The 27,972-nt window shown below is 43.7% G+C and overlaps 1 protein-coding gene across 1 annotated transcript in view; it reads left to right on the top strand.

Moving 5' to 3' along the window:
• The window catches only part of LITAF (lipopolysaccharide induced TNF factor), a 39,159-nt gene extending 16,112 nt beyond the window's left edge, over window positions 1-23,047 (top strand). The window contains exons 2-4 of the mRNA XM_075317927.1: window positions 8,779-8,971; window positions 19,601-19,757; window positions 22,410-23,047. Of these exons, the coding sequence (XP_075174042.1) occupies window positions 8,785-8,971; window positions 19,601-19,757; window positions 22,410-22,518 (453 nt within the window). The 5' untranslated portion in view covers window positions 8,779-8,784 and the 3' untranslated portion in view covers window positions 22,519-23,047. The remainder of the gene's footprint in view (window positions 1-8,778; window positions 8,972-19,600; window positions 19,758-22,409) is intronic.
• Window positions 23,048-27,972: the final 4,925 nt, after the last annotated feature.

The raw sequence follows: 27,972 nt of genomic DNA, 5'->3' as shown, positions 1-27,972 counted from the left end.
TGATAATCCAGGGACGTCACACACACACACACTCTGGCTGGCAGGACCTGTGAACTCCAGTCATGTAAAAGGAATATTATCAGAGGTACTTCTACATTGCTGCTTGCTTATGATTGGTCAGTATCATACAGGAGGTAGAAGTACACGCCCCCAGTGAAAACTGTCTAAGGTTACTTTCACACATCAGGTTTTTTCTATCAGGCACTGTCCGGAAACAAACGGGTAAAACGGATCTGGTACCGCATCCGTTTTATCCCCATAGATTTGCATTGTTACCAGATTGTGCCTGATCTCTTTGCGTTGCATCCGTTTTTTTCCGGATGCGGCAAAAATAATTAAAGCGGCGGCCAGAGGCAACGTACCGTATCTTGTAACGTTTTTTGTCCGGCAAAAAAACCGCATTGCGCCACATCCGGCCGCTGCGGCGCATTTTTCAATGCATGCCTATGGACGCTGGATGCGGCAAAACCCGCATCCGGCGGCCGCATGCGGTTTCTTCCACTGCGCATGCTCAGTAGCGTACCGCAACCGGACAAAAACGGACAGGCCGCATGTAAAAACTTATGCAAAGGACGCAGTGTTTTCGCCGCATCTGTTGCATAGGTTTCACAGCCGGATTGAGCCGCACTGCTCAAACCGGATGTGTGAAAGTAGCCTAACACCCACTGGGACTTTAACTTTAGTTAACTCATCAGGTGCCAAATGTTTGCTGATATCTCTGCAACAGAAAGGCGAATTTAGAAAAAAAAAATGAAAATGTTTTATAAAACTGTGGTTCCTTTTCTGTTTAGTAATTATCACGCATGATATTCCACGAAGCCAAAACCCAGTTACAGCTTCATGTAATAAGGGGGGTCTTGTGTGTTGTGTTTATACTGTCTGTTGGGAAGGACTTTTTCCTAGAATAATTCTTTACTGTTTAGTAAACAAAGGAAGCTATTTCTCCTGTAAATGGATGATGGCATGTTTGTGCAGGAAAAAACAATTATCAGAAAAATGATTCAAAACATATTTTAGCCCATGTATTTCATATTAGTTTCTAAATTATCTCCAGCTCTTGAAACTGAAATCCGCACAATAATGAATAGTTGCCAAATGTTTAGAATAATTTTCTCCCTTCGGTGAGTCATTGTTACAAAGCAGCGTCAGAGCGGGTCTGGCAAGGCCTTGTTTTTTTTTCCGGCTTCCTGTTTACCCGAGTGTTCCCTGTCCTCCATACTGACGGCTTCTCGAGGAGGGGTACTACGTAGGTTCATAAAAGCTTGTGGCATAATTAGAACTGGGAGGAGCGTGGTAGTGTTACAATGGCCTTATTCAAAGAGGACCTGGGATTTCTCATCTCTGGATGTCTTTTTCGGTAATACTTATGTTCAATCTTGATGGGTTTTTTCTTTGTTTTCTACAGAAAAGAAATTGCTTTCTACAGTACCAGCAAAATGTTTGAGATTTCATAAGTTCATGCACACACAGCTTTATTTTTTCCTTTATTAAGTCTGAGCACTGCAGTGTTTTTGAAATTCTTTCATTATTTTTGCGTTTTTACCTATTGAAAGTAATAAAAAAAAAAAAGAAAAAACAAAACTCTAAAACGCAACATAACGTTTTTGTTTTTGGTGATTAAAACTTTTAGTAACACACTGTAGACGAATCACACGTGATCTGCATAAAAGCACCGAAAAACATTCCGATTCTCATAAACCTACATTGAGAAAGTGACTTAAAGCTATGTATTCTGTAACATGCCACAGCATTTCAGGGAAAGATATACATAGCGGCAGTCAAACAGGTTTGTTTTAATTTTTTCTTTACCCCCCCCCCCCCCACTCCCACCCCCAGACACCCACAAGGAAAGAAATGTAGCAAAAATGTGAAGTTCAATGTTGTCTTTAAAGCGCCATTGAATAAATGGCACTGTAATAATAAAGCACACTAGGATTGAGTATTCATGAAACCTTCCTGGAACTGTTAAACATAAGAGATTTTTTTGCACCAAAATGGATTGGGAAAGTACCGCACTGTATTTAAAGCACCACTTCAGTGTTTTGTCTTTTTTTTCTTCCTTCAATGCTGGAGTGGCGCTTTAAATCTAAGTCCACTGTCTTATACTCACCCTCAAGCATTTTCATACTTTTTCGACAACGCTCCGGTCCCGTGTCGACATCTTGTACAAGTAACTTCTGATTGCCTGGAAGTCAGAAGTTACATCACAAGTTCCCAATGCAAGTCTGAGAGCCAGAATGAGGCTCTCATAGACTTGTATTGAGTTGTGATCTCTGACACACACTATGAAATACTGGAGCTGCTGGCAGGTCACATCACAGGAGATTGACCGGAGCGGAGGTGATACATGATGAACACGACAGAAGGGGAATATAAGGGTTCTCTTACACTAGCGTATAACTTGGAGGCATGCAGTACAAGGTAAAAAGTTATTGCACTGGGACCCATGTTATTCAATGAGGCCATGCAGATCTGCTTTTCTTTTTTTTTTGTTTTTTTTTTTGTTTAATAGTATTCTTAACGTGCCGAGCCCCTCTCTATTCCTTCCAGTAGTGTTTGGTTTCAGTCACTGCTTAGTGTATAGTGAGGGCAGCAATAACCAAGCCCCTGGCACTCACTACTAACAGCTGATTGTGATGTATAGCTAGTGGTCAGTTACAACTTTGTCAGTGCCATGGGCTTGGCTCTTGCTGCCTTTCACTATACACTGTGCGGCGGCTGAACCCTGATGACCGTAAGCTGAATTCGGCAGGGAGGGATAAAGTTAATTTTCTCTGTGTGGGTGCCGGGCATGTTTCAGAATACCAGTAACTGATAGCCAGCTGTGTATTATAACCGGCTATCAGTTAGTGCCAGGGGTGCGGTTATAGCTACAGCTGTGAAATGAACTCTGCCGGGATGAACAAAATTAATTTCCTCCTGGCAGCGGGGCAGGTTCAAAACTCTATTAACCTGCAGATGAACCTCATATCTGCAGGTTAATAGCATTTTTTTCCCATAACGGGTTCCCTTTAAAGAAAAGGGTACATTTAGTTATTTTTGCTGATTTTTAGTTCAGAAATGTTCCACACTTGGGTATACGTTTTGGATTCACAAAGGTTTTTGATGTGGAATTTGGATTCTTCTTCAAAACTTTGAGTGACGAATTAATATGCTATATTTTTTTTTTTTTCTTTTTTGGTCCTAGTTATGTTGAGCAGATCCCATTGAAATCAATAGGAGGCTTACTCGGTGAATTTAAAGACTTTTTGTTATGTGGTTTTAGAGCAGAATCTGCTTGAATAGCCACATTAAAAAAACCTGTCTGAAGTCCGTCTCCATGTGATGGACAGGCAGATGTCCCCCTGAAAGTCTTAAAACTAGCCTTCTTGGCAGGAAGTGGCTTTTAAGAATAGTCCCTTGATACAAGATGAGTAGTACAGCTGGACTCCTTACCTAGCACACCATATTTCAGGATTTACAAAGAACTTTAGGCAGCTAATCTGAAGTCCAGATGCAACAAATGTTTTCCCTTTTGTCGCCAACACAAACATCTGCCTTGTAGGAAAAACAATTCCCCTGTTGTGTTTAGTCAGAAGTATTTCTTAAGAAGGACAAATGTGAAACGAGCAGCTCTGGGTCCTGTCAGCGGAGATTAACATCTGTCTGCATGTTGTAAATTTCTGGAGAGCGGTTAAGCTGGAGTCACACACGACAACGACGTCGCTGTTACGTCACCATTTTCTGTGACATAACAGCGACCCTGAAAGTCGCTACATGATCGCTATTTAGCTGTCAAACGTGTAGTTTTAAACAACGACGGAGCAGCGATCATAACGACCTCGACGGTCGTTGTGCGGTGTCACACGCGTCGCTGTACGACGGCTCAGACCTTGATAGAGACGTGGTGTTTACCCCTTTGCGTTGCCTTTTTCACGCCCCTCTGTTCCGATTGGTGGAAGAATAAAACTACTATAATACTGCTCCTATATACAAGACTACTATCCTGTATACAACAATTTGAGAACACAAAGCATACCTTTTCAATCGCAAGGTATGATGAAAGATCCACAAAGAACGACGCACTAGTGACACCAGACAGAGACTCTACTACGTGGAACACAGAATGGAACTGTAAGAATGAAATCACTGTAACGCCTTCGGCAAGTTACCCAATCGGAACGCTGTTGTGACCACCAATCGGAGTCGTGGGGGCGTTGTAAAAAACACTGCAAAAACACGCCCTTGTCCTGCCTTCAGTCCCATGTCATTGCTTTCGGCGTCGTCGCGACCGTCGCTGCTATGGTGTCAAACACAAGGATGCTTGTGGCGCAGCGGGATAGCACCGATCAAAAAATGAACTGGGATATTCAAGAGCGAGCAGCGATCTCGCAGCAGGGGTCTGATCGTTATGTGTCACACATAGCGACGTCGCTGTTGACGTCGCAGCTACGTCACAGAAAATGGCGACTTTGCAGCGACGTCGTTGTGTGTGACACCACCTTTTAGTCTACATTCACACTTCTGTCTTTTTGCATCAGTCACAATCAGTTGTGTGACTGATTCAACGGATACGTTGCAAATAGTAGCACAACTGATGTGACTGATGCTGCAAAAATACGGATCCATTTTATTTATTTATTTATTTTTTTTTTACTGTTTGAAAGGGTATCAGCTCATCGTTTGCAAAGGGCGGCAGATCAGCTGATTATTCCGGCCACTGGAACTGAATTTACAGTTGATCATGTTTTTTTTTTACTGTGCGCATGCTCACAGTAAAAAAACGATCCGCCGCACACAAAAAACACAATCACATTGTGCATTGCTCCCGCTCGACGATGTCACTCGGATCTGTCGCAGGACAGATGCAATGCCATTAGTCGCAATCCGTCGGTAATAAAAGGCTATGACGAAATAACGGATTCCTGCAAAATATATTGCGAGGTACCGTATTTCCTTAAGGCGACACATTGCGACTGATGCAAAAAGATGGAAGTGTGAAAGCAGTCTTAAAGGTTTGATTATAATGGTGGACAGGATAATTCTGGATTTCTTAAAGGGGTTTTCCCGCAGCAAACAAAGTTGATTTAATGACTAGATCTTGGAATAATAATTGTATAACCGTGCACATTGTAAGGATTTGCTACCGTCTGAGCCGGAAATGGTGGTCATATTGCAAGTGAACTGAGCGAGGCAGCACCTATCTAGTCGGATTCTGCCCAGGAGTGTGCATATCGCATACATGCAGCCATGTGACCGTCAATCTCTGCTCCGAAACCAAAGAATAATTACAGTGCACGCGATGTGAGGAGTCACAAGTCTGCAGTCACATAGTGACCTAGAGAGACTTGTAGGTTGCTGTACCACCCCAGGGCTATGGGGTACTCTGTCACGGGCCGTATATTTATGGGGACAGGTCACTGGGTGGCCGCTGCCCGGTTCCATGACCCTGTGGGTCGCTTGGAGGGGGTTATGTACAGGGGAATATTTATAGAGTTTGTATCGTTTCGCCACTTGCGGGTTGCAGTTATGGAGATGGAACCACCGCTGCACAGTTTCTCACCGCTGGGGCTGATGTTAGTAGCAGCCTGGATGTTGGGCCCTCCGCAAGTAGGGCCGGGGCCCCAGGGGGTAGGTGATGGAGTTAGGTGCGGAAATAAGGTAGGCCACACAAGGGATTGCAGTGTAACTGGGTTCTTTACTCATAGCAGGTTGATAGCTGGTACCCGGAGGAAGACTGGTCCTTACCACTGGTCCCCTTAGTCCCAGTGCCGGTTTGGTGACCTGCTGGCTTCTTTCCTTTGCACCCTTTTCTAGTTTGTGGGTCCTCGTGCCTTGGAGCGACTGGGTCCCCTCCTGGTAGTCGCTCAGTCTTTAGTCTGTACGGCGGCAGTGTGAACCCTGTAGGGTCGGTGTATCGTTCCAGTCCCTGGTTCTCCCGTCACTGAGGTTGCCCCCAGACTTTACAGTCAGTGAGGTCCTGGATGATCCCCTCACTGTGCGGATTTTATCAGGTCTGCCTGGAGAGTTTGCCTGACCTAGGGTTCTGTACCCTGTCGGTGCTATGGTTCCAAGAGTACTCCACCGGCAACCACACGCCTGGGCCCTCAGGTCACCGTCACACACTCCCGTCAGTACGGTTACGTCCGTCTCCTCTCACTTCCACACTCTACTGACTTTCTGACCCCTCCTCCCTGGTTGTCGTCTAGTGGACTGAATCTGCTCCACCCCTAGATGGCCTTCCATTGGATCGAACTCTAGTCTGTCACTAGTCCTTGGATGGAGAAAATCTGGGATATTATGTTTTGGTGTTACCGGCACTGGTCTTCCGGGTTCCTGGGGGTAGGCCCTGCATCCTTGACAGGATGCAGTACCTTGTAGCTCCTGATGGCTTCAGGGGTGCTACATTTAGACCGGACAATACCTTTTAATATTAGATTTGGGGTCCAAATTTAGTCACCACTGCTAATCGGCTGGTTAAAGGTTCCTGTGCCACATTTTAGACTTCTTGCTGTTCTGTACAGCTCAGCTCTGTACTTTGTGTGCCTGGCATTGCAGCTTCTTACATTTACATGAATTGGACTGAGATGCACTAATGGGAAGAGACGCTACTAAAAGTACAGATCAATGTACGCATTGAAGACCCTTCTAACAGCTGATTGCCCGAGTCTGACCCCTCTCATCTAATATTGATGCATTTCCATACAGCTCCTGCAGACGATAGTCCTCGTCAGTTGTTTGATCTGTCCTAATGGATGGTACTTCTTTCCCATGTTACTCTATGGGATTGTGACAATGTGTGACTCAGTCCAAGGGAAAAAAAATCACACCACGCATGACTTACCTTTTGAGAATCAGATGACACGTAATTGGTATGTGGAAGAAGTCGGACCTCACTCGGATGACCTTGAAGTGTGTGGTCTGATTTTCACGGATTGACATAGTAGGGAAGGTGGGGAAACTTTTTTTTTTCCCCTTTTCTCCATCTCCAAGGAAATCGCATCAAACTCTGATCAGAGTGTGATTACTATAACCAGACCAATTTTCTTAGATGTGGAGAAAACTCTTATGTGAGCCATATATCTTGTATATTATATTTTAATGCAAATATAGCGTTTTATGATCTGCTCAAATTGCAGAAATTTTTTTTTTTTTTTGTCCATTCACTTTTTCAGGATTGATATGGGGAGTTTCCTGTCCATGGATACAAAATTTCAATATTTTATTCACTGAGCCACATAGTCACTTTTCTGACGTTGTCTCCATCACACTGGAAAAATCATTATTGTACACTAAATGGCAAGTGGACGGTCGGGGGAAGTTGCTCTTGGAGGATATAAGTTTTTAATATAAAATTATATATAGAATAAAAATATAAAAAAAAAATTATATATATAATTAAAAAAAATCTGAAAAATGACGGTACTACTTTGTACTTTGAGCATCTGAACTTAAGGTTTTTGGTTTTTTTTTTTTGTTTTTTTTTAAAGGGAATCTGTTAACAGATTTTTGCTACGTTATCTGAGAGCACCATGATGTAAGCAAATAAATCCTGATTCCAACGGTGTGTCACTTAGGTTAATGGCTGCAGTCGTTCTGACATAATCTGAATTTTTAGGTTTAGTCATGTAGCTGACTGATTCCCTTTAAAAAAAGCTTACACCCCCATCCTACCTAAGGTTTAAATTCTCCTTCAGGATAGGTAAACACAGAGGCTTTTTATATGGATCCACATAAAGCTTAAAAAATAGTAAACTCTGATTCATTATGATGTTGAGGGGTCATGGTGAAATTAGAGGCGCCTAATTTATTAAAAAGCACATGCTTCTTAAAGCACTTGGGGCCTATAAGCTGCGGCCACTTCCACCGGGCTCTTATATACAGCATTCTAACATGCTGTATATAAGAGCTCAGGCCGCTAGGTATAACATAAAGAAACACTTTACAATACTTGCCTAAATGGTCGATGTTGAGCAGATGGGTGTCTCTGTTCTCTGGGTCCCGCACCACCTCTTTCGGCCATCTTTGTCCTCCTTCTGAAGCTAGTGTGGATGACTCGTCCGACGTCATCCACAATAGCCAGCATTGAGGCTCCACGCATGCGCACTACAATACTTTGATCCGCCCTGCTCAGGGCACATTAAAGTGCACCTGCGCATGACCCCAGTGTCAGCTTGTGTGGATGACGTAGGATATGTCATGCACCCCGGCTTCAGAGGACAAAGATGGCTGAAAGAGGAGGCGACGGTACTGGAAAACGGAGACGCCCATCTGCACTGCAGCGACCATTAGGTGCGTATTATAAAGTGATTTTTACTTCTACACAGCGGCCCGGGCTCTTTTATATACAGCATGTTAGAATGCTGTATAAGAGCCCACTGGTGGTGGCCGCAGCTTATAGGCCCCAAATCTGATGACAGGTTCCCTTTAATGAATTGAGTGCGTCTTAAGTGTCGTGTGTGCCACACCACAAATCTTACTCCATTCCTGACTTAGATGAGCGGGTGTCGCCATGCTCCCCTTCTACTCCAGTTCTGCCCTTATTGGCAGTGTTGGTTAAACTTGGCATAAAAAAGTCTCAAAAATGTTTTTAGGCGTTCTTTTTTTTTTTTTTTCAGGCAGAATCTCCTCTAGAATTGACTTGTAGCTTCATGATTTGTTGTTTTTGGTTTGGCAAATCTCTACACCGAACAATATAGGTTATATTCATGCAGTGAACACTAGTCGGGTATTCTGCTCAATATGCATTGTATAAAATAAGGAATTTTTCTTTATAATTTATTTTCTATTGCATTGCAGAGCACAATGCAGCCAACAGGGAATTACAATCCGATTCCCGGAGACTATGTGGTACCATCTGCACCACCTTCATATGAAGAAGCCACATTGTGCCACCAGCCGTATCCTCCGCCTCCTCATCCAGGGATGGAAGCGAAGCTTATGACCCCTTCTCCTCCTTATATGGTCCAACCAGCACCAGTCCAGCCTCCAGGTACCCTTTATGCATTTTTTTTTTTTTTTTTTTTAAAGCTAAATTCAATTGGACATCCTTGTTTGGGGTCAGTGGGTGAAGACAGCCTTGTTTACAGTAAGGCTGTAAACCTGTGCTTACCTAAGAAGTCTGTCCAGACATCTCTATTGTGACCAGGGCTCAATAAGGATGATACATCAGCTGCACATACTGTATGGCTATGTGCGCACGTTGCGTTTTTTCCCGTGGAAACGCTGCGTTTTGAACTGCAGCGTTTTCAGTGCCAAACTGCATGTGTTCAGCTTCCCCAGCAAAGTCTATGAAAAAGCCGAAAAATCAATGCACACGCTGCGTTTGTAAAAGCAGCATTTTGGATGCCCAAAATCACTGTGGGGGAAAAAAAAGCAGCATGTCACTTCTTTTGTGCGTTGTAGCTGCGTTCTCCACCCATTGAAATCAATGATGTGGGTCACAACGCAACCAAAATGCACTTGGACTGCATTTTTGTTGCGTTCCGCATGCTTTTTTGACAGACTTCTCAGTCTCTCTCTGTCAATGTCAGTCAATCACTGTCTGTGGATGTCGGTGAATCTCCCTCTGTCGGTCGGTCGGTCTCTCTCTGTCAGTTGGTCGCTCTGTCTCTCTCGGTCTGTCCCTCTCTCTGTCCGTCAGTCAGTCTCTCATACTCGCCGATCACCAGCGCGCGGTGCTGCACGGCTGTCACACTGCTCCGGCGGCTTCTCCTCTTTTGAAAATGCCGGCCGCTCATTATTCAATCTCGTATTCCCTGCTTTCCCCGCCCACCGGCGCCTATGATTGCTTGCAGTCAGACATGCCCCCACACTGAGTGACAGCTGTCTTATTGCAACCAATCACAGCCGCCGGTGGGCGGGTCTATATCGTGCATTAAAATAAATAATTAAAAAAACCTGACGTGCGGTCCCTCCAATTTTAATATCAGCCAAGGTAAAGCCACACGGCTGAAGCCTAACAATATCAGCCAGCAGCCGCCCGGAATTGCCGCATCCTTTAGATGCCACAGTCCCGGGACTTTACCCGGCTCATCCCGAATTGCCTTGGTGCGGTGGCAATCTGGGTAATAAGGAGTTAATGGCAGCAGCCCATAGCTGTCACTAAGTCCTATGTTATTCATTGCAGGCGTCTGAGACACCCCCAATGATTAACCTGTAAGTGAAAGTAAATAAACACAATCACCTGAAAAAATCCTTTATTTGGCATAAAAAACAAAAAAACCCACCCTCTTTCACCACTTTATTAAAATCCTCAAATACCCCTCCAGGTCCGGTGTAATCCAGAGGTCTCACGACGCTCTCAGCTCTACTACATGAAGCTGACAAGAGTGGTCACAGACCAGACCGCTCTGTCAGCTCCACGCAGCAACTGAAGTCAGCCACGCAATCAGCGATGAAGTCACTCAGGTTACCCACGGCCACCGCTGGATCCTCCAACTGTGACAGCAAGTCGCCCGACTGACTGAAGTGAGCTGCGTGATCAGCGATGAAGTCACAGGTGAGTTGCAGTCTCGGGTGGAGGAATCCAGCTGGCCGCGGGTAACCTGAGTGATCGCGCTGCTCACTTCAATCACTCGGGATTAGTGGTCACCGGTGAGTCCTTCACGGGTGACCGCTAATCAGGATGCCACACACAGACAGAGCCGCGGGATGACAATGAAGTCGGGTCTGCTGTCAGCCGGTATGTAGCAGAGCTGAATTGCCGGGGGAACGCACTGTCAAAAATGCATCCAAAATGCATGGAATTGTGCATGCGTTGTGGATGCATTTTTTTTTTTTTTATACAAACGCAGTGTTCAGTCTGCCAGAGGGTGCGCTCTTTTCTGCACTGCAGAGAACGCAACGTGCGCACATAGCCTATATCTGATAGTTTAAAAGCTATACCAGTCCGTGCTCCAGGCTGTTTATGTAACAGAAAATCTAGACTGGATAGGTTCTATCATACGAGGAGCTGCTGAGAAGTCTTTGACTGATCATTTTTTTTTTGTTTTCTATGGTAACGAATGTTACATCACATGATGATGCCTTATGTGTCGAATATACAGTGCCTTGCGAAATTATTCGGCACCCTTAAATTTTTCAACCTTTTCCCACATTTCAGGCTTCAAACATAAAGATAAAAATTTTAATGTTACAGTGACAAATCAACAAGTGGGACACAATTGTGAAGTTGAACGATATTTATTACTTATTTTAAACTTTTTTCTAAAAAATAAAAAAACTGAAAATTGGGGCGTGCAATATTATTCGTCCCCTTAAGTTAATACTTTGTCACCTTTTGCTGCAATTACAGCTGCAAGTCGCTTGGGGTATGTGTCTCAGTTTTGCACATCGAGAGACTGAAATTCTTGCCCATTCTTCCTTTGCAAACAGCTGGAGCTGAGTGAGGTTGGATGGAGAGCGATTGTGAACAGCAGTTTTCAGCTCTTTCCACAGATTCTCGATTGGATTCAGGTCTGGACTTGGCCATTCTAACATCTGGATACGTTTATTTGTGAACCATTCCATTGTAGATTTTGCTTTTGTTTGGGATCATTATCTTGTTGGAAGACAAGTCTCAGGTCGTTTGCAGACTCCAACAGGTTTTCTTCAAGAATGGTCCTCTATTTAGCTCCATCCATCTTCCCATCAACTTTAACTATCTTCCCTGTCCCTGCTGAAGAAAAGCAGGCCCAAAGCATGATTCTGCCACCACCATGTTTGACAGGGGGGATGGTGTGTTCAGGGTGATGAGCTGTGTTGCTTTTACGCCAAACATATCGTTTGGCATTGTGCCCAAATAGTTCCGATTTTGGTTTCATCTGACCAAAGCACGTTCTTCCACATGTTTGGTGTGTCTCCCAGGTGGCTTGTGGCAAACTTTAAACAACACTTTTTATGGATATCTTTGAGAAATGGCTTTCTTCTTGCCACTCTTCCATAAATTCCAGATTTGTGCAGTGTACAACTGATTGTTGTCCTATGGACAGACTCTCCCACATCAGCTGTAGATCTCTGCAGTTCATCCAGAGTGATCATGGGCCTCTTGGCTGCATCTTTGATCAGTCTTCTCCTTGATTGCCATGACATTTTTGAGGGCCGGCTCTTGGTAGATTTGCAGTGGTATGATACTCCTTCCATTTCAATATGATCGCTTCCACAGTGCTTCAGTGTTTAAAGTTTTGGAAATCTTTTTGCAACCAAATCCGGCTTTCAATTTCTCCAACAGTATCACGGACCTGCCTGTTGTGTTCCTTGGTCTTCATGATGCTCTCTGTTCTTTAAACAGAACATTGAGACTATCACAGAGCAGGTGAATTTATACGGAGACTTGATTTCACACAGGTGGATTATATTTATCATCAGTCATTTAGGACAATGTTGGATCATTCAGAGATCCCCAATGAACTTATAGATTGGGTTTGCTGCACTGAAAGAAAAGGGGCCGAATAATATTGCACACCCCGCTTTTCAGTTATTTTTTGCAAAAATTTATAAGCAATAAATATCATTCACCTTCACAATTGTGTCCCACTTGTTTATTCTTCACCATAAAATTTAATTTTTTTATCTTTGTTTGAAGCCTGAAATGTGGGAAAAGGTTGAAAAATTCAAGGGGGTTGAATACTTTCGCAAGGCACTGTATGTTTTCAAAATTTTGTATGTGCGCTTATGGCAACAGTGTTCTACGCAGCCGGGAAAATAAAAAATTGCGGAGTCTAATGCGATATTCACAGCAACTGAGAGCAGAGGCGTGATAAAATTCTTGTTTCTGCACCGAAAGCCCGCAAAGGATATTCATGGTGATATGTCGCAGACATTGGGGGATCAATGCCCTTCATATTCCACAGTTAAGAAGTGGGGTGCCAAACATAAAACGGGCCACTTCAGCACCAATGATGAGGAACATTCTGGACGTCCGACAGTGGTGGTTGTTCCGGAGATTGTCGATGCTATGCACAACCTCATGGTGGAGAATCCACGAATTTCAGCTAAAACAATAGCAGACATCATGGGGATTTACCGTGAACGTGTTTGTGTTATTATCCATGAACATTTGGACATGAGGAAGCTATGTGCAAAGTGGGTCCCCAAATGTTTGACAACAGATCAGAGAAGCATGCGAGTGAAAACTTCCCGGTCCATTTGTCAGCGTTTCTAAGCTAAGAACTTCCTGGATCGACTGGTCACTATGGATGAGACTTGGATTTATTTGTATGATCCTGAAACAAAGGAGCAGTCAAAAGAGCGGAGGCACAGTGGTTCTCCTCGTCCAAAGAAGTTCAGGGTACAAAAATCAGCCACTAAGGTGATGGCGTCTGTGTTCTGGGATAAGAAGGGCGTGCTGCTAGTGGACTACCTTCAAAAGGGTTCCACCATCAATGCAAAGTATTACACTGAATTTTTGGACCGATTTGAAAGCTGCTCTGAAGGCCAAAAGGTGTGGCAAGCTGTCCAAAGGCATCTTGTTCCTGCAAAACAACGCCTCCACTCACACTGCATAAGCGACCACGGCAAAACTGGCAGAGCTGGGCTTCCAGCTGGTGACCACCCCCCTTATTCACCAGATCTAGCTCCCTCCGACTCATCTGTTTCCAAACCTGAAGAAACGCCTCAAGGGTTCCAAATTTCACCTTATTTCTGATGCCATGGCTGCTACAGATGCCTGGTTTGAGGAAATCCTTCTTTTTGCTAGGCTTACAGAACTTGGAATACCGATGTACGAAGTGTGTTGACATCAGTGGAGAGTATGTGGAATAAATGTAAAGTTTCATCATCCTATCTCGTTTCTTTCTGGGTAAAGCCAAAGACTTATGAGCAGCCCCTCGTATATAATCAGGACTTGGTCTGTAAAGGTTTTTTTAGGCTCTCTATGTAAAGAACATGTTCATCCACTGAAAGTAAACTCATGATTTTGAAAATGGTGAGAACTGGAAGCAAAAGTCTTTAAAGCTGTACAATTCACATTATGAATTTATATAATACTAAATAATTTCCAAAAAAATGAACACTCTTGTGGAAACAATTCCCCAATCAGTAACAGAGAACAAGCCGCTAGATTTTGCTCATCTGTGTAGGTTGTGGAGGATTGGGATGCTGCAGGCGGAGAAGGCTAGTCCAAACTTGGATACCGAAGTTCATTTGGGCGCCAAACTAATGGGTTAATTATGGAGCTCTGTACAACAGTAAGGCCTTGTGCGCACTAGACGGAATTTCCTGCGGATTTCCCGCGGATTTGCTCCATGTTTCGCTGCAGAAAATGTTCATTACATCTCTGCAGTGATTCACCAGCAAATTCTATGGGGAAAAAAATGCTGTGCGCGCTAAGTGGATTTTGACAATTCCATGTTTTGCTGCGGGATTCATGCAGCAAAAACACAATTGCATGTCGCTTCTTTTCCGCACGTCGCTGCGGCATTTCACTCCATTGACTGCAATGTAATCGTGAAATCCCGCAGGGAATAATGCAGGCAGCAAATTCTGTGCGGTTCATTGCGTTTTTCCTGCGTTATTCCCGTGTTATTTTGCGTTTTCAGGACATAATGTTCATCACTGCCCTGCGGTTTGCAGGGAAGTGATGTCATTATGACCGGAAGAGGAAGCTGAGCAGAGAGTAAACACACACACATCACACTCGCACACAGACATTTAGATTACACACAGAAATCAAACGTACATATAAAAATAAAAAAAAAAAATGTGGGCTCTGCTGTTATTTTACCGTCCAGCCGAGGTAAATACACAGCGGCGGCCCGGTATTCTCAGGCTGGGGAGGGCGAGGGCCAGGGTTAATGGCCCCCCCACCCACCCCCGCAGCCGAGATTATCAGCCCGCAGCTACCCCAAGACTGTTGCATCCAGTATGCAACCGTCCCGGAGTGTCCCCAGCTCTTCTAGATTGCCATGAAGTGGTGGCAATCCAGGTAATAACGAGTTAATAGCAGCGCATCGCTGCCAGTAAGTCCTGGCTTAATCATGGCAGCGTCTGAGACAGTTTTCATGATTAACCCGTAAGTAAAGTGAATAAACACACACACCAAAAAATCCTTTATTTTAAATAAAACACAAAAAAGCCTCCCCTTTCACCACTTTATTAACCCACCCAACACACAGCTCTGGCGTAATCCACGCAGGTCCCACGACACTTGCAGACTGCTGCAGCCGTGTCTGACACATACTCAATGCAGCATCGTAATGAGACTGCAGAGGTAATTACAGGTCAATTCTCACAGTCGGTAATGTGAACACAGTACTGCTCGTGAGAACTGCAGTGTCCCCTCACAGGTACTCTATCCGTTGATTGATCTGTCCTCTATCTATCCATTATCTATCTCTCTATCTATATCAGAAGGAAAGGCCCTTTTTTTTTTTTCCCTTCAATATGCTTTATTGCATAGAATGCATTATAACACATGTACCAACCCGCGGAAAAACCGCACCAAACACAACAAAACGCCTGTGGATTTCAGTGCGGTTTTTTTTTTCCGCGGGTGCGGAAATGTTTCAGAGCCTGCGGAATTTTCTTAAGAAAATTCCATTTTCTAGTGTGTACAGGGCCTTAAGGGGACCTGGATGCTGATTACATGCTGTCCGATTCACACTCTGCATGTATTAGATACTGCCTGCATAATATAAACAATCTGTTATGTCCCCAAATGCTATTAACTTGAAGATTTGGGGTTAATCTGCAGGTTAATAGTGTTCTAGAGCTACATGTCCGCTGCATTGAAAGTCCGACTACTGGGAGGAAATGATCTTCATTCATAGAATAGCGGCTTCAGTCAGTGCTCAGAGAATGGCGGCTGTAACCACCCCCAGCACTGACTGATACTCATCTTAGCAGTGATGCACTGCAGAGCTGGCTGTCAGTCAGTGCCGGGGGTGGTTGCAGCTGCCGCTTACTGAGTGGTGACTGAAGACACGCCTCTGACTGAAAGCCAGACACTGCCGGTAGGAATAAAGCGAATTTCCTTCCAGTAGCCAGGCTTTCAGTGTGGTGGCTGCACAGCTTTAGAACACAACCTGCAGATTAATCCCATATCTGCAGGTTGTTTTTTTACATGACAGGTTTTGTTTCACTCTGAAGTGCTTAATATTTCAGAGAAAAACAGAACATAAAATCTGCCGGTGACTGGCAGGTCTCTGTGTGTATGTTTAGGGGAAGACCTGTCACTCCAGGGCATCGGATATGGAGAAGATAACCAGGACCCACTTGTCCCACTAGTCTCTCGTGAGGTTTGGTCCCTGACCACTTTTTAAACTGTTTTTCTCTGAAATGCCGCAGCTAGTGTCTGATACATGCTACCAGCTGATATATGCTGCCCAATCCACATGTTTAAGACATCAGGTTGTATTGTATCAGCCATCTGGTTCCCTTTAAATCTAGTCTTGCCCAGTGTTACAGTATGTGTCTCGGGCTTACACTCTCTGAAATTCATTAGATTACTCCTTAACAGACATCCAGAAGACTACTCTATTCTGATAGCAACCCTGAAACCAAGCTGTTTACATGACTGTCCCTCGTCATGCCAAGATCTTATTTTGAAGGAAACCTGTTAGGCGTCTTGCGTTCCCCATCAGTGAAAGACATGAGCCCGTTTACATATCCGGCAGTTCGCTGGGTCCGGCACGCATGCAGTACAGTACATTAATTTGCAGTGGAAGTGCGACACCATGCGGTTGTGTGCTTCATCCACAACCGTATTTGTCCGCATGGTGTCGCGCTTCCACTCTAAATGTACTGCATGTGTCGCGTGTGGCGGGGCGCTGCGCTCACCACGCTCTGGTCCGGCGCTGCTGCTGCTCGGTGGCTCGAGCGGTGGGCCGGATCCGGGGACTCGAGCGGCGCTCCTCGCCCGTGAGTGAAAGGGGATGGTTTGGGTATTTGGTCCATGACGCCACCCACGGGTTGTGGTGAGGTTGGGCACCACCGCTGCTATTGACGGGGATCCCGGGAGCGATGGTAGGGAGCAGCTGGGGTGTTGTTTTCCCCCTCCGTGGGTAGGGGCTGGTGGTCCCGGGGCCCGGTGAGGTGACAGGGAGGCAGGGTGGGATGGGTGCAGGGTCGCTTGGGTTGTGCAGCACGGTGCCGAATGGTATGGCAGTACTCACTCAGCCACAAAGGTACGAAAAGTCTCTGGTAAACCAAACGGCTGGATGGACGGGTCCCGCAGCCGGCTGCTGTAGTTTCTCCCGGACCGTTGGTGGTGGCTGCCTTTACCTGCACCTGTGTGTATGTTCGGTCCCGATGGCTTTCCACCGGTAACCCGCTCCCCAGCGTGTATATGCGCCGGAGGAGCTCTTTTGCCCGCAGGTTCTGGCCCTTGGAACTCTAGCTGTGGCGGTAGCTGTATTTCCTTTTTGCTGGTTGGACGGTTGCCTTCTATTGGGTCTTGGCTGTTAGGAAACCCCTGGGGTTCTGGTCACTGACTGATTTGACCTCTAATGGCGACTCCAAGCCTGGTCGGGGTCTGTAGGCCCTGCCTGTGTGTGCTGGCTTCACTTTGCTCCCCGGTTCGGTACCGGCGGGCCACCGCCCGACCTCGGTCCTACGGTTCCGCGTTGATCTGCCTCCACCGTCTGCCAACCTTGCTCTTGGTGCCCGGGCCACGTGCCCGGACACAGTTTGCTCCTCCACTACTACTTCACTCCTCTCCTGACTCCTACTCCCTTCTCACTCTGCACCGCCTTCCTTTTCCCGCCTCCAGGACTGTGAACTCCTCAGTGGGTGGGGCCAACCGCCTGGCTCCACCCCACCTGGTGTGGGCATCAGCCCCTGGAGGGAAGCAACAAGGATTTTGTGTCTTGCTGATGTGCCTGTCTCAGGGTGGGGGTGTCATGTTGTAGTACCTGTGACGACCTGGCTAGTCCAGGGCGCCACACATGCGTGCAAGATCCAGCAAACTGCCGGATGTGTGAAACGGGTCATACCTGGCTGCGATTCTACCGCCAGGCTCTGATTCATGATGCCAAGGTTTGGGCAGCATGAATTGACTGACAGGTTCCCTTTTTATGCTTCTTTAAATGGTTGGTGATTGTACGGAATCTACTTTAGAATCTCTTGTGAAACTGTTCAGATCTGGAGAATAGCTGTTTTGCATCACTTCAGAGAAGGTCTGAAACAAGACCATGGTTGTGACAATAAAGCCTTCACTATTATACACCAAAGTACAGTACAGACCAAAAGTTTGGATACATCTTCTCATTCAAAGAATTTTCTTTATTTTCATGACTCTAAAAATTGTAGATTCACATTAAAGACTTCAAAACTATGAATGAAAACGTGGAATGAGATACTTTAGTGTGAAACAACTGAAAATATGTCTTATATTCTAGGTTCTTCAAAGTAGCCACCTTTTGCTTTGATTACTTCTTTGCACACTCTTGGCATTCTCTTGATGAGGTTCAAGAGGTAGTCACCGGAAATGGTATTCCAACAGTCTTGAAGGAGTTCCCAGAGACGCTTGACACTTGTTGGCCCTTTTGCCTTCACTCTGCGGTCCAGCTCACCACAAACCATCTCGATTGGGTTCAGGTCTGGTGACTGTGGAGGCCAGGTCATCTGGAGTAGCACCCCATCACTCTCCTTCTTAGTCAAATAGCCCTTACACAGCCTGGAGGTGTGTTTGGGGTCATTGTCCTGTTGAAAAATAAATGATGGTCCAACTAAACGCAAACCGAATGGAATAGCATGCCGCTGCAAGATGCTGTGGTAGCCATGCTGGTTCAGTATGCCTTCAATTTTGAATAAATCCCCAACAGTCACCAGCAAAGCACCCCCACACCATCACACCTCCTCCTCCATGCTTCACGGTGGGAACCAGGCATGTAGAGTCCATCCGTTCACCTTTTCTGCGTCGGACAAAGACACGGTGGTTGGATCCAAAGATCTCAAATTTGGACTCATCAGACCAAAGCACAGATTTCCACTGGTCAAATGTCCATTCCTTGTGTTCTTTAGACCAAACATGTCTCTTCTGCTTGTTGCCTGTCCTTAGCAGTGATTAACTAGCAATTATTTTACCATAAAGGACTGCTGCACAAAGTCTCCTCTTAATAGTTTTTCTAGAGTTGTGTCCAAACTTTTGGTCTGTACTGTATATCATCCAAAATCCAAGACTTGTTGAACATCCACCTTTTTGCTTGTTTTTCTTTTGTATGCCTTCCTTAATGAAGGGAGTGCTGGAGTAAGGTGTGTTAAATCCAAAAAAGGGGCTCTATCATCCCAGGATGACTGTTCAAACCAAGTCCAGGCACTCGGTGCATCATGGCGGGGATAATAATTTATATACACCTTCCTACCTGCCTATTTCCATCTATCTCTGTCATTCTCTGGCTCTATGAATCAAGAGTTGTCATGATGCACCGAGCACCTGTGCTTGGTTTGAACGGTCATTGTGTGCTTCCTAATTTTCACTTTTCAAAAAGTTGACCGGAGTGGAGAAACAGTATGAAAAATGTAGTAACATTTTTGTGCAATAAGTTGTGACATTTCAAGAAGTTTGTGAAAAAAGGTTAATGAATCAGACAGGTCCGTATTTTTTTTTTTTTTTTTTTTTTTTTTTTTTTTAGACTGACATCAAAAGGTGTCAACAGTTGTAAAAATAATGAAGAAAATAAAAATCTGTGTTGTGTTTTAGTTACAGTTCAGACTGTGTATCTTCAGCAGCCGGTCACACTGCACGATCGTCCCGTCCAGATTTGCTGTCCGCGTTGTAACAGTTTAACGACCACTCGTCTGGTCCATACGTCTGGAGCCTTGGCCTGGTTGTCTTGTGGTGGATTGTGTCTTCTCGGGTGAGTAGGAAAACATTCTTGCTACTTAAAAATTAAACCGACGGTTACTCTTTCACAATGTTTGTCCTTGAATATAACTAAAATTGCTTCTTTAATTTAGCAACTGCATCAAAGCACAGAGCCGTGCCAGGTACTGCGACACATCCGTAATCATCCAAAAGCTTATGTCCAACAATGAAATAATAAAAAAGGGATCAAAGTAGCACGAAGATCACAAACAGCAGCAGTACTACTTTATTTGGTGCTTCCCTGTCTCTCGGTCTGACATTTCCCAGATCCCCACTATCTGCACCCCCCCTCATTTAGTGACGCATGGCAGCCATTCTCTGGCCTTCGAGAGAGATCAATGGAAACCAAGACTTATGCCAGTCCATCCTTTTTTTTATTTTTTTTTTTTATTTTTTTGACCGAACTTCTTTTAAATTTTCTGCTTATTTCTCCGCTATTTTATGAGCTAAATTATTTTGTGTTATTATGATTTAGTTTTATTGTAATTACATCATATTGCTGGTAAATAAATGATCAAATTGTGTCTTCAGGGAGAAAGGAGACTAACTCTAATGCCACCTAATGGAAGTACTAATCCTAAAAGTCAAAAGTGACCCTTTTTCATATAACCTAGGATTTATGCCAGATCAGAACCTCAATGTGCAGACAGTGTTTCAGGATGATTTCCCCTCGTCAGTGCAAAGTATGAGATCTGATCTGGCTGAATGAGAAGCTCTACTGGGGTTTAAGGGGAAAACGTTTCTCCTTGTGGAGACTGACACACCATTCTGGCTGCCAGTGGTGAGGAGTCTTATAGCTGAAGTGCTTCTCTGGGTAAATCCTAGGTCATATGACAAGGCTCATTAAAGTTGACTTTTAGGATTGCTACTTCCAATAGGTTGCACTAGAGTTCGTCTCCTTCTTCCCTGAAGAGACAATTTGAAAATTTCTCAGAGGAACATTGCAACTATAAGAGCCATTTTACATATCTGGCTGTCAGTGGTGAGGAGTCTTAGGGCCGTTTCACACCTCCGACTTTTCGCCGGATTGGCGGATCCAGCGCACTCCAGTATAGGGTGATACAGTACAGTGGCAGCACGGCAACTTCCAGGTCACATGACAGCATGTGACCGGAGCTTGTCGTGCTGCCATTGTACTGTATACACTGTACTGGAGTGCGCTGGATCCGCCAATCCGGCGAAAAGCCGGAGGTGTGAAACGGCCCTAAGACTCCTCACCACTGACAGCCAGATTGGTTTGTCAGTCTCTGCAAGGAGAAAAGTTTTCCCCTTTAGGCCCTAGTGAATAAATGATGATTTCTCTCTTCAATTGGCTCAGTGAGAAATCAGCATTTGATTAGAAATCCAAATGAAGCTGAAGAGCTCTGGTAGATCCTGGGGTGGGATATAAACTTTGAACAGGTTCTCTGTTTGGAAACACATTTAAAAAAAAACAAAAAAAAACTATGCGCCATTTGTTATCCACACCCATTTTCGCGCACGTTCCTCAACCACAAAATACAAGTTACGGTAACTAAAGTAAATAGCTTTACCCTAAAAATTTCAGAAATTTTGAAAAGCAAAAAACCCTAAAATTAGCTTGAGCTGCCACATTCCAAAAATCGAAACATTTATTATTTTTTAGTCATTGGAGCCTGGTGAGGGCTCATCTTTGTGGGACAGCCTGATGTTTTTATTGATACTATTTTAGGGTAGATCACTTCGTATTGCATTTATTGTGGAGTTGCGGCAACCAAATACTCATAATTCTGGCATTTCAGATTTTTTTACAGCAATTATAGATTGGGTAATTTCAGATTTACATTGGCGTTTTCTGAAAATGTTGATACCAAGCATTTTTGTTGTTTTTTTGTTTACATATCTTAATTGGCGAAAAGTGAGGTGCTTCTAATTTTTTTTTTTTTTCTTCTTTCATATACTAAAACTTTTTTTTTTTTTTTTTTTAACTTTTAGTCCTTTTATGGGACCTGAACCTGAGATTCTGATTGCTGATTCTGTATGAAGCCCTACCACAGTATTTAGTAAAAATCGCTGCCCTCTATGATGCAGGCCACAGGCTGGATATCGCAGAGGTCCCCAGCTGTCATAACACCTATCAGTTAACTAAAATGGCCTTGAAAGGAAGCTGATGGCTGCCCAAACTGTCTGGGCCGGATCACAGCGCTTAAATGCCATTGCCAGTGCTCGAGAGCAGGTGAATCCTACCCTTGAGTAGATCTGAAGCCTCTGTCACTCCAGCTCTATTTCCCACCCAGCACAGCCTACTCCTGCCTGTGTCATCATCTGTGTTGTGTAACGTCAAGCAGGAGGTGGCGGTGCTGGGTGAAGCATAGAACTGGAGTGACAGAGGCTTCATATCTACCATAGCTCTTCAGCCTCGTTTACATATCAATTTATACTCTGATTTCTCGGTAACGGAGGAGTGGACTGGCCATGTAAAGGTATTACTGGACTTGTCTTTGAAAGAGCTACATGTGCATATAAATAGTTTGGGTGAATTCCTGCCAATGCCATAAAGTAACGAAATGAAATCAGTGTAAATCTATGTAATTGTGTGAAGGATTTGTTATTGCTTACATGGTTCATTTAGCAGTAATTGACTCCTCACATATATGTAAAATCTCCATATCTTTTTATTATACAGGTGTGGATTTGGTTGCTGCCTCATTCCTTTCTGTATCGATTCTCTAAAAGATGTGGATCATTACTGCTCCAACTGCCAGGCTTTAGTCGGCTCCTATAAACGGATTTAGGCACAAATGCTCTGAAGATGACTTATTCTACATGTTTTTCTATTTAGAACTATGCAAACTTTAGCCTGTAAATATTGGAGCACACTTTGTCATACCAACTATTTTTATATGGAGCCATTTTCTATACCTGGGATTGAAGATTGTGGAAACCCAACATCTGGAAGTCGTACGGCCTGTGCTGTCTGGGCTTTGCTGTATGGGGCAGGGGAGATGTTCTGCTTTGACATCACTATGGGAAACCTTGTCTGTCTTGGTGTCACACCATCATGTGTCCTTCAGAAACACTTGGACAGTTCTCTATAGATACTGAATGAGTGAAATGTGCCTTATACTGCGTACTTTACTGCTGGAAGATGCTGCATCGGGGGAGTGAGATGGGCATCTGCACTGCTGCCGGATATTCACGTGCAGTCATTGATTGGAACCAACACTGCATCGGGGGAGTGAGGGGGGGCATCTGCACTGCTGCCGGATATTCACGTGCAGTCATTGATTGGAACCAACACTGCATCGGGGGAGTGAGGGGGGGCATCTGCACTGCTGCCGGATATTCATGTGCAGTCATTGATTGGAACCAACACTGCATCGGGGGAGTGAGGGGGGGCATCTGCACTGCTGCCGTATATTCACGTGCAGTCATAGATCGGAACCAACACTGCATCGGGGGAGTGAGGGGGGGGCATCTGCACTGCTGCCGGAATCCACGCTCAGTCATAGATCGGAACCGATGCTTCATCGGGGAAGTGAGATGGGCATCCGCACAGATGCCGGATATCAATGCTTGGTCATAGATCAGAACAGACTCCACTAGGGTAGTGAGATGGGCATCCACACTGCTGCCGGATATCCATGTGCGGTCATAGATCTGAACTGGTGCTGTATCGGTGGTGTAGTGAGGGGGGCATCTGCACTGCTCCCGGATACCCACACTCATTCATAGATCAGAACAAACGCTTCTTCAGGGGGCGTGAGATGGGTATCCGCACTGCTGCCGGATAGCCACGCTTGGTCATAGATCCAAACTGATGCATCGGGGGAGTGAGGGGGCATCTACACTGCTGCAGGATATGCACACTCAGTCATATATCAGAACCGATGCTTCATTGGGGGCGTGAGATGGTTATCCACACTACCAGATAGCAACGCGCGGTCATGGATGGTATCTGCAGCCCATAGGTATTCATATATACGGTGTAAACATTTACTAATCTAGCTTTTATCAGAATAATCACTCATCGATAGTTATCCTACACTTAATTGTAACGTTACATCGGGGTAAGTGGCCTTTGCACATTATATTGCACTGTGTTTTACCTGTTCACTGTCTATGATCACTGTAATGTTTGTATTACTGTGGAATATAGATCGATTCACCTAATCTGTGTCCTGTCCTACCACTAAAGTGAAAAATTTACCAAAAGGATTTCCCAGTTGAAATAATTTTGTCAGGTCTCCGCAAGGAGAATAGTCTTCCCCGTGGTCCCCAGTTGAAATCAAGAATCATCTGTTACACAATGTTCCTGTTTTAGTCTTTTTTCACATCTGTGTTTAATTCTGTTTTTCTGCTCTACAATTAAATGAGGGACGTGCGGGATCCATCACAAGACAGACCTCAGCGCTGGCCATTGGACCTTCATTTACAATAGTGGGGTCTGTCTGGTGTCTGGCCATCTACTGTGCAAACCACACTGCACGTGCACTCGCCAGCTCTGCCATTAGATTGGCGTCAGTTCTTAGTTTATTGATTTGCTACTTTGCAATATTGCTAAAGCCCATAAAATGGGTCAATGCTCCACGTTAATGATTCTCAAAACAGCGTGATCCACAGCTATAGGGACAGGCAATAGACACTAGTATTTGCACTAGCATTACACTTTTTTGGTTTTTCATCAATACAGATAATACAAGTTGAGAAACTATATAAGCGTCATGTGCAGGTTTAGAGGCACATTGACGATAACAATCCATGTGGGTCAAAGGGAAAGATCGATGTTGTCCGGTTTATGCCTCAGCTTATCATGCTATTCCAGTTTGTTTTGCTATCTTATGTTTGTTTTTGTTTTTTTTGTTCTAGTTCGCATATACAGGAGACGTGGTTTGTATAACGTTATATTTGTCTTTTTTCCACACATAGAATTTTGTAGTCTTTTCATAACATTTTATAGTATTTTGTTGCCAGCAGTGACTGGATACTTTCACTCTGAAATCTTTTTTTTGAACAGTCCAGTGCTCTTGGCAGATTTTCCCAAAATTTTCATGGGTTACGTTATTATTGGGTATAACTAAAGGCAAAAAATACAATACGTCAGCAGAGTTCTAGCATTTTGTTTAGATTTTGTGCAAAATTCACAACCATAACAAAACGGAAACATACAAATATATATGAAACTAAAAAAGTAAATTTCAGTTTTTCTATGACGTTAGCTTTGAATTGACTAATAAAAATGGTCATTCAATATATTAGGTGTTCATCCTTAAAGAGGACCAGCCAACAGGATTTTCATATATAAAGTAAAATCAGTGCTATACTGGCGCTGTCATCCTTATTCTCTACAGCAGAAGTGGAGAAAGCCAGCAACCGTGTTGCAAAAACTCTGAAGCTTTATTGTGAAAAATCCATAAAAAAAACAAACAATGGATAAAAAGCTCAGTTTGTAGACATGGGTCTACGCGTTTCGGGCTTGACATGTCATGATTAAGGGCTAGCTCTATGTCAAGCTTGAAATGCGTAGACCCATGTCTACATACTGAGCTTTTTATCCATTGTATGTTTGTTTTTTACGGATGTTTCACAATAAAGCTTCAGAGTTTTTCCAACATGGTTGCTGGCTTTCTTCACATCTTCTGATTTTCCTTGCTACATCAGGATCCGGCCTGATGCGCCTGGCACTGTCCACCATTTTGGGATACATATAGGTGTAGGTGAGCTGTGACAATTTCTCTTTTTGGGATTCTATACATACCTTTTAGTTGTGAGATCGGATGTATACTTTCCGAAATATAGGCAAGTAAAGTTTGTGAAATGCACTGTTATTTGATGAGGTGCAATGGAATATCTAATAGGTGGGTTGGGTTTTGCTTGTTATTCCTGCCCCTACCTGCCTGCCTGTACTTCCTCCCCCTGTCTGTTTATTACAGGGGGGAGAAGGACATGCAGGCATACAGGGATGATCTCATCAAGTAAAAGTGCGTTTCACAAACTTCACTTGCCTATATTTCAGAAATTATACATCCGATCTCACAACTAAAGGTATGTATAGAATCAGCATGATAGTACCAGTATAGAACTGGCTTTAGTTTATATAGGATAATCCTGGTGGTTGGTCCTCTTTAATAACTTTTTTTTTTTTTTTTTTTTGTTTCCCACCCCCCAACTAATAGGAGTAGTCTGGTTCTGCAGGTAATCAACTAGACAAAAAAAGGGGAGGACAAAAAGTCCAGCAACGACAAGAAAAATGTAAAACTTTAAAGAAAATCGTTAGAAAAACTATAGTATTGGGTCAGAGCATGTATGGAAGGTTATACAAAGTCTTGTCTACGCATTTTGAGCCACATACTTGCTCTTAATAATGACCAAGTTAAGTTTTAAATTTACATTTTTCTTGTGATTGTTGGGACTTTTTGTCGTGTCCTTTTTTTTGTCTAGTTGACCACCTGGCTGCCGACCCAGGATGTTCTAACACCGTACCCATCATTGCTTTCTCCATATCCCTCTGTTACTCTGCTGTCTCCTCTACTGATATCTGCTAACAGACAGGTGTGATCGGCAGGAATTAGAAACATACAGACTTGTAATACCTGCCGTTCTGTCACGTGTTTCAGCTGGTATTAGTAGACGTTGCATATTCAGCCCAACTCTTCTCACAACGTGGAAATGGGCAAAGCCAGAATATCCCCTTAATCGCATTGAGTTCAGTTGAAATAGTTATCGATTGGTACACACATCGTTCTTCTCAAGAGGGTGAAGCCACCAAATTTTTCAAAAGGAAGCCTTCTTCAAGAAATGCTGGTATTTGTCTTACAAACGGTCAAAAGGACCCGTCCGTCTTTTGCACCTTCCGATTGACTTGTATTCTAAAGTTGAGAGCGGAAAATTCTTGAAGGGTCCAAGCACTTCTATCTTAACCATTTCGGGTTTCCAAAGACTTAAAGACTGAGCCTAGTTATTTTTAAATAGAAATAGATATGTTCATTCTTTTGAGCGTTTTTGGGAATTTTTTTCAGACCGGTTTCGGAGAGGAGCCACCTAAAAATGGCGTGTTCATTCCTATACCCTTAACACGTAAGACAAAAGATACCGAAGTCATGAATCCGCATCAATTTACCCCAGTATAAAACCTACCAGTAAATGGCAATTACTTTTGTTAAATGTATTACATAAATCAGCAATATTAGTATTCACTGTACAGAATCATATTTACATTAAGTCTTAATATATTGTCGGATCGTTATACATGATCACCGAGCTCTGTGCAAACAATCGTTGATATCCAGATGCCAATGTCGCCATATATTATGTATTTTTCTGCTATGTCCATTTTGATTTTAAAATCTTTATAATGTGTGTATTTTTTCAATGGTTTAGTTATTAAAAGGTCTTGTTCAAATTTGTGAAGAGTTTTTTTTTTTTTTTTTTTTGTTCTTTTGTCACTTAAAGGCATTTTTGGGGGGCTGTAAATACATTTTTGCAATTGGGTTTTATCAAAAATTTTGCACCATTCTTCCTTTTCTTGCCTCTTTGTTGCACTTCTGACTGCAGAATGTGAAAACTGAGGATCAGTCAGTGAGCTCATTCTGACAGTCTGAGCTCTTCTCTGCTGATTTATGTCCAAAGACCACATCAAAGTTGAAGGTGCAGGGAAACAATAAGCCTGTAAAAGCAAAACTGTGCAACTTTTTTGTTAATGAGAGACTTGATTGTAAAATGATTTTTGCCTCCAAATACATATATCTGTGGACATAAGTTATGGGACAATCTGAATGGACCAAATGGTGTTTACGGATATTAGAAAATATTTCCAGATATTTTTGTAGTATTTTTAAGCTTTTAGTTTGACCTGTATTAGTACTTATACAATGAATGTATTTCTTTCCAGCCGTCACTTAATATGCACATATTCCTTTTACATGCTGTTTCACATGTATACCTTTGTCAACTTTTTATTGTTTTTGTCGCCAAATTTATTCTTTATAAATACTTATGATCCAAAATGTTGTAAAATTATGTTTTAATCGTATAAATAAAAGAAAAACCACTACGTGTGGCACATTATTTCCTTTGAACAGTAATTTAAAGGGGTAACTTGGCTCTGCTTCCTTCCGCTTTGGCAGTGGAGTTGGGCCGATAGTGATGTCTACAGATATCTGCTGGTTCGTGAGCACGACGGGCAGGTATAGTATGTCTGATTTTACCAACTGCTTTAAATATACTCCATTTAGGGGATATGGGTGTCA

Source organism: Anomaloglossus baeobatrachus, chromosome 7 (genome assembly GCF_048569485.1).
Source record: "Anomaloglossus baeobatrachus isolate aAnoBae1 chromosome 7, aAnoBae1.hap1, whole genome shotgun sequence".
Taxonomy (NCBI): Eukaryota; Metazoa; Chordata; class Amphibia; order Anura; family Aromobatidae; genus Anomaloglossus; species Anomaloglossus baeobatrachus.
Note: the sequence above shows the minus strand (reverse complement) of the source record. Positions and strands in the feature narration are given on the sequence as shown.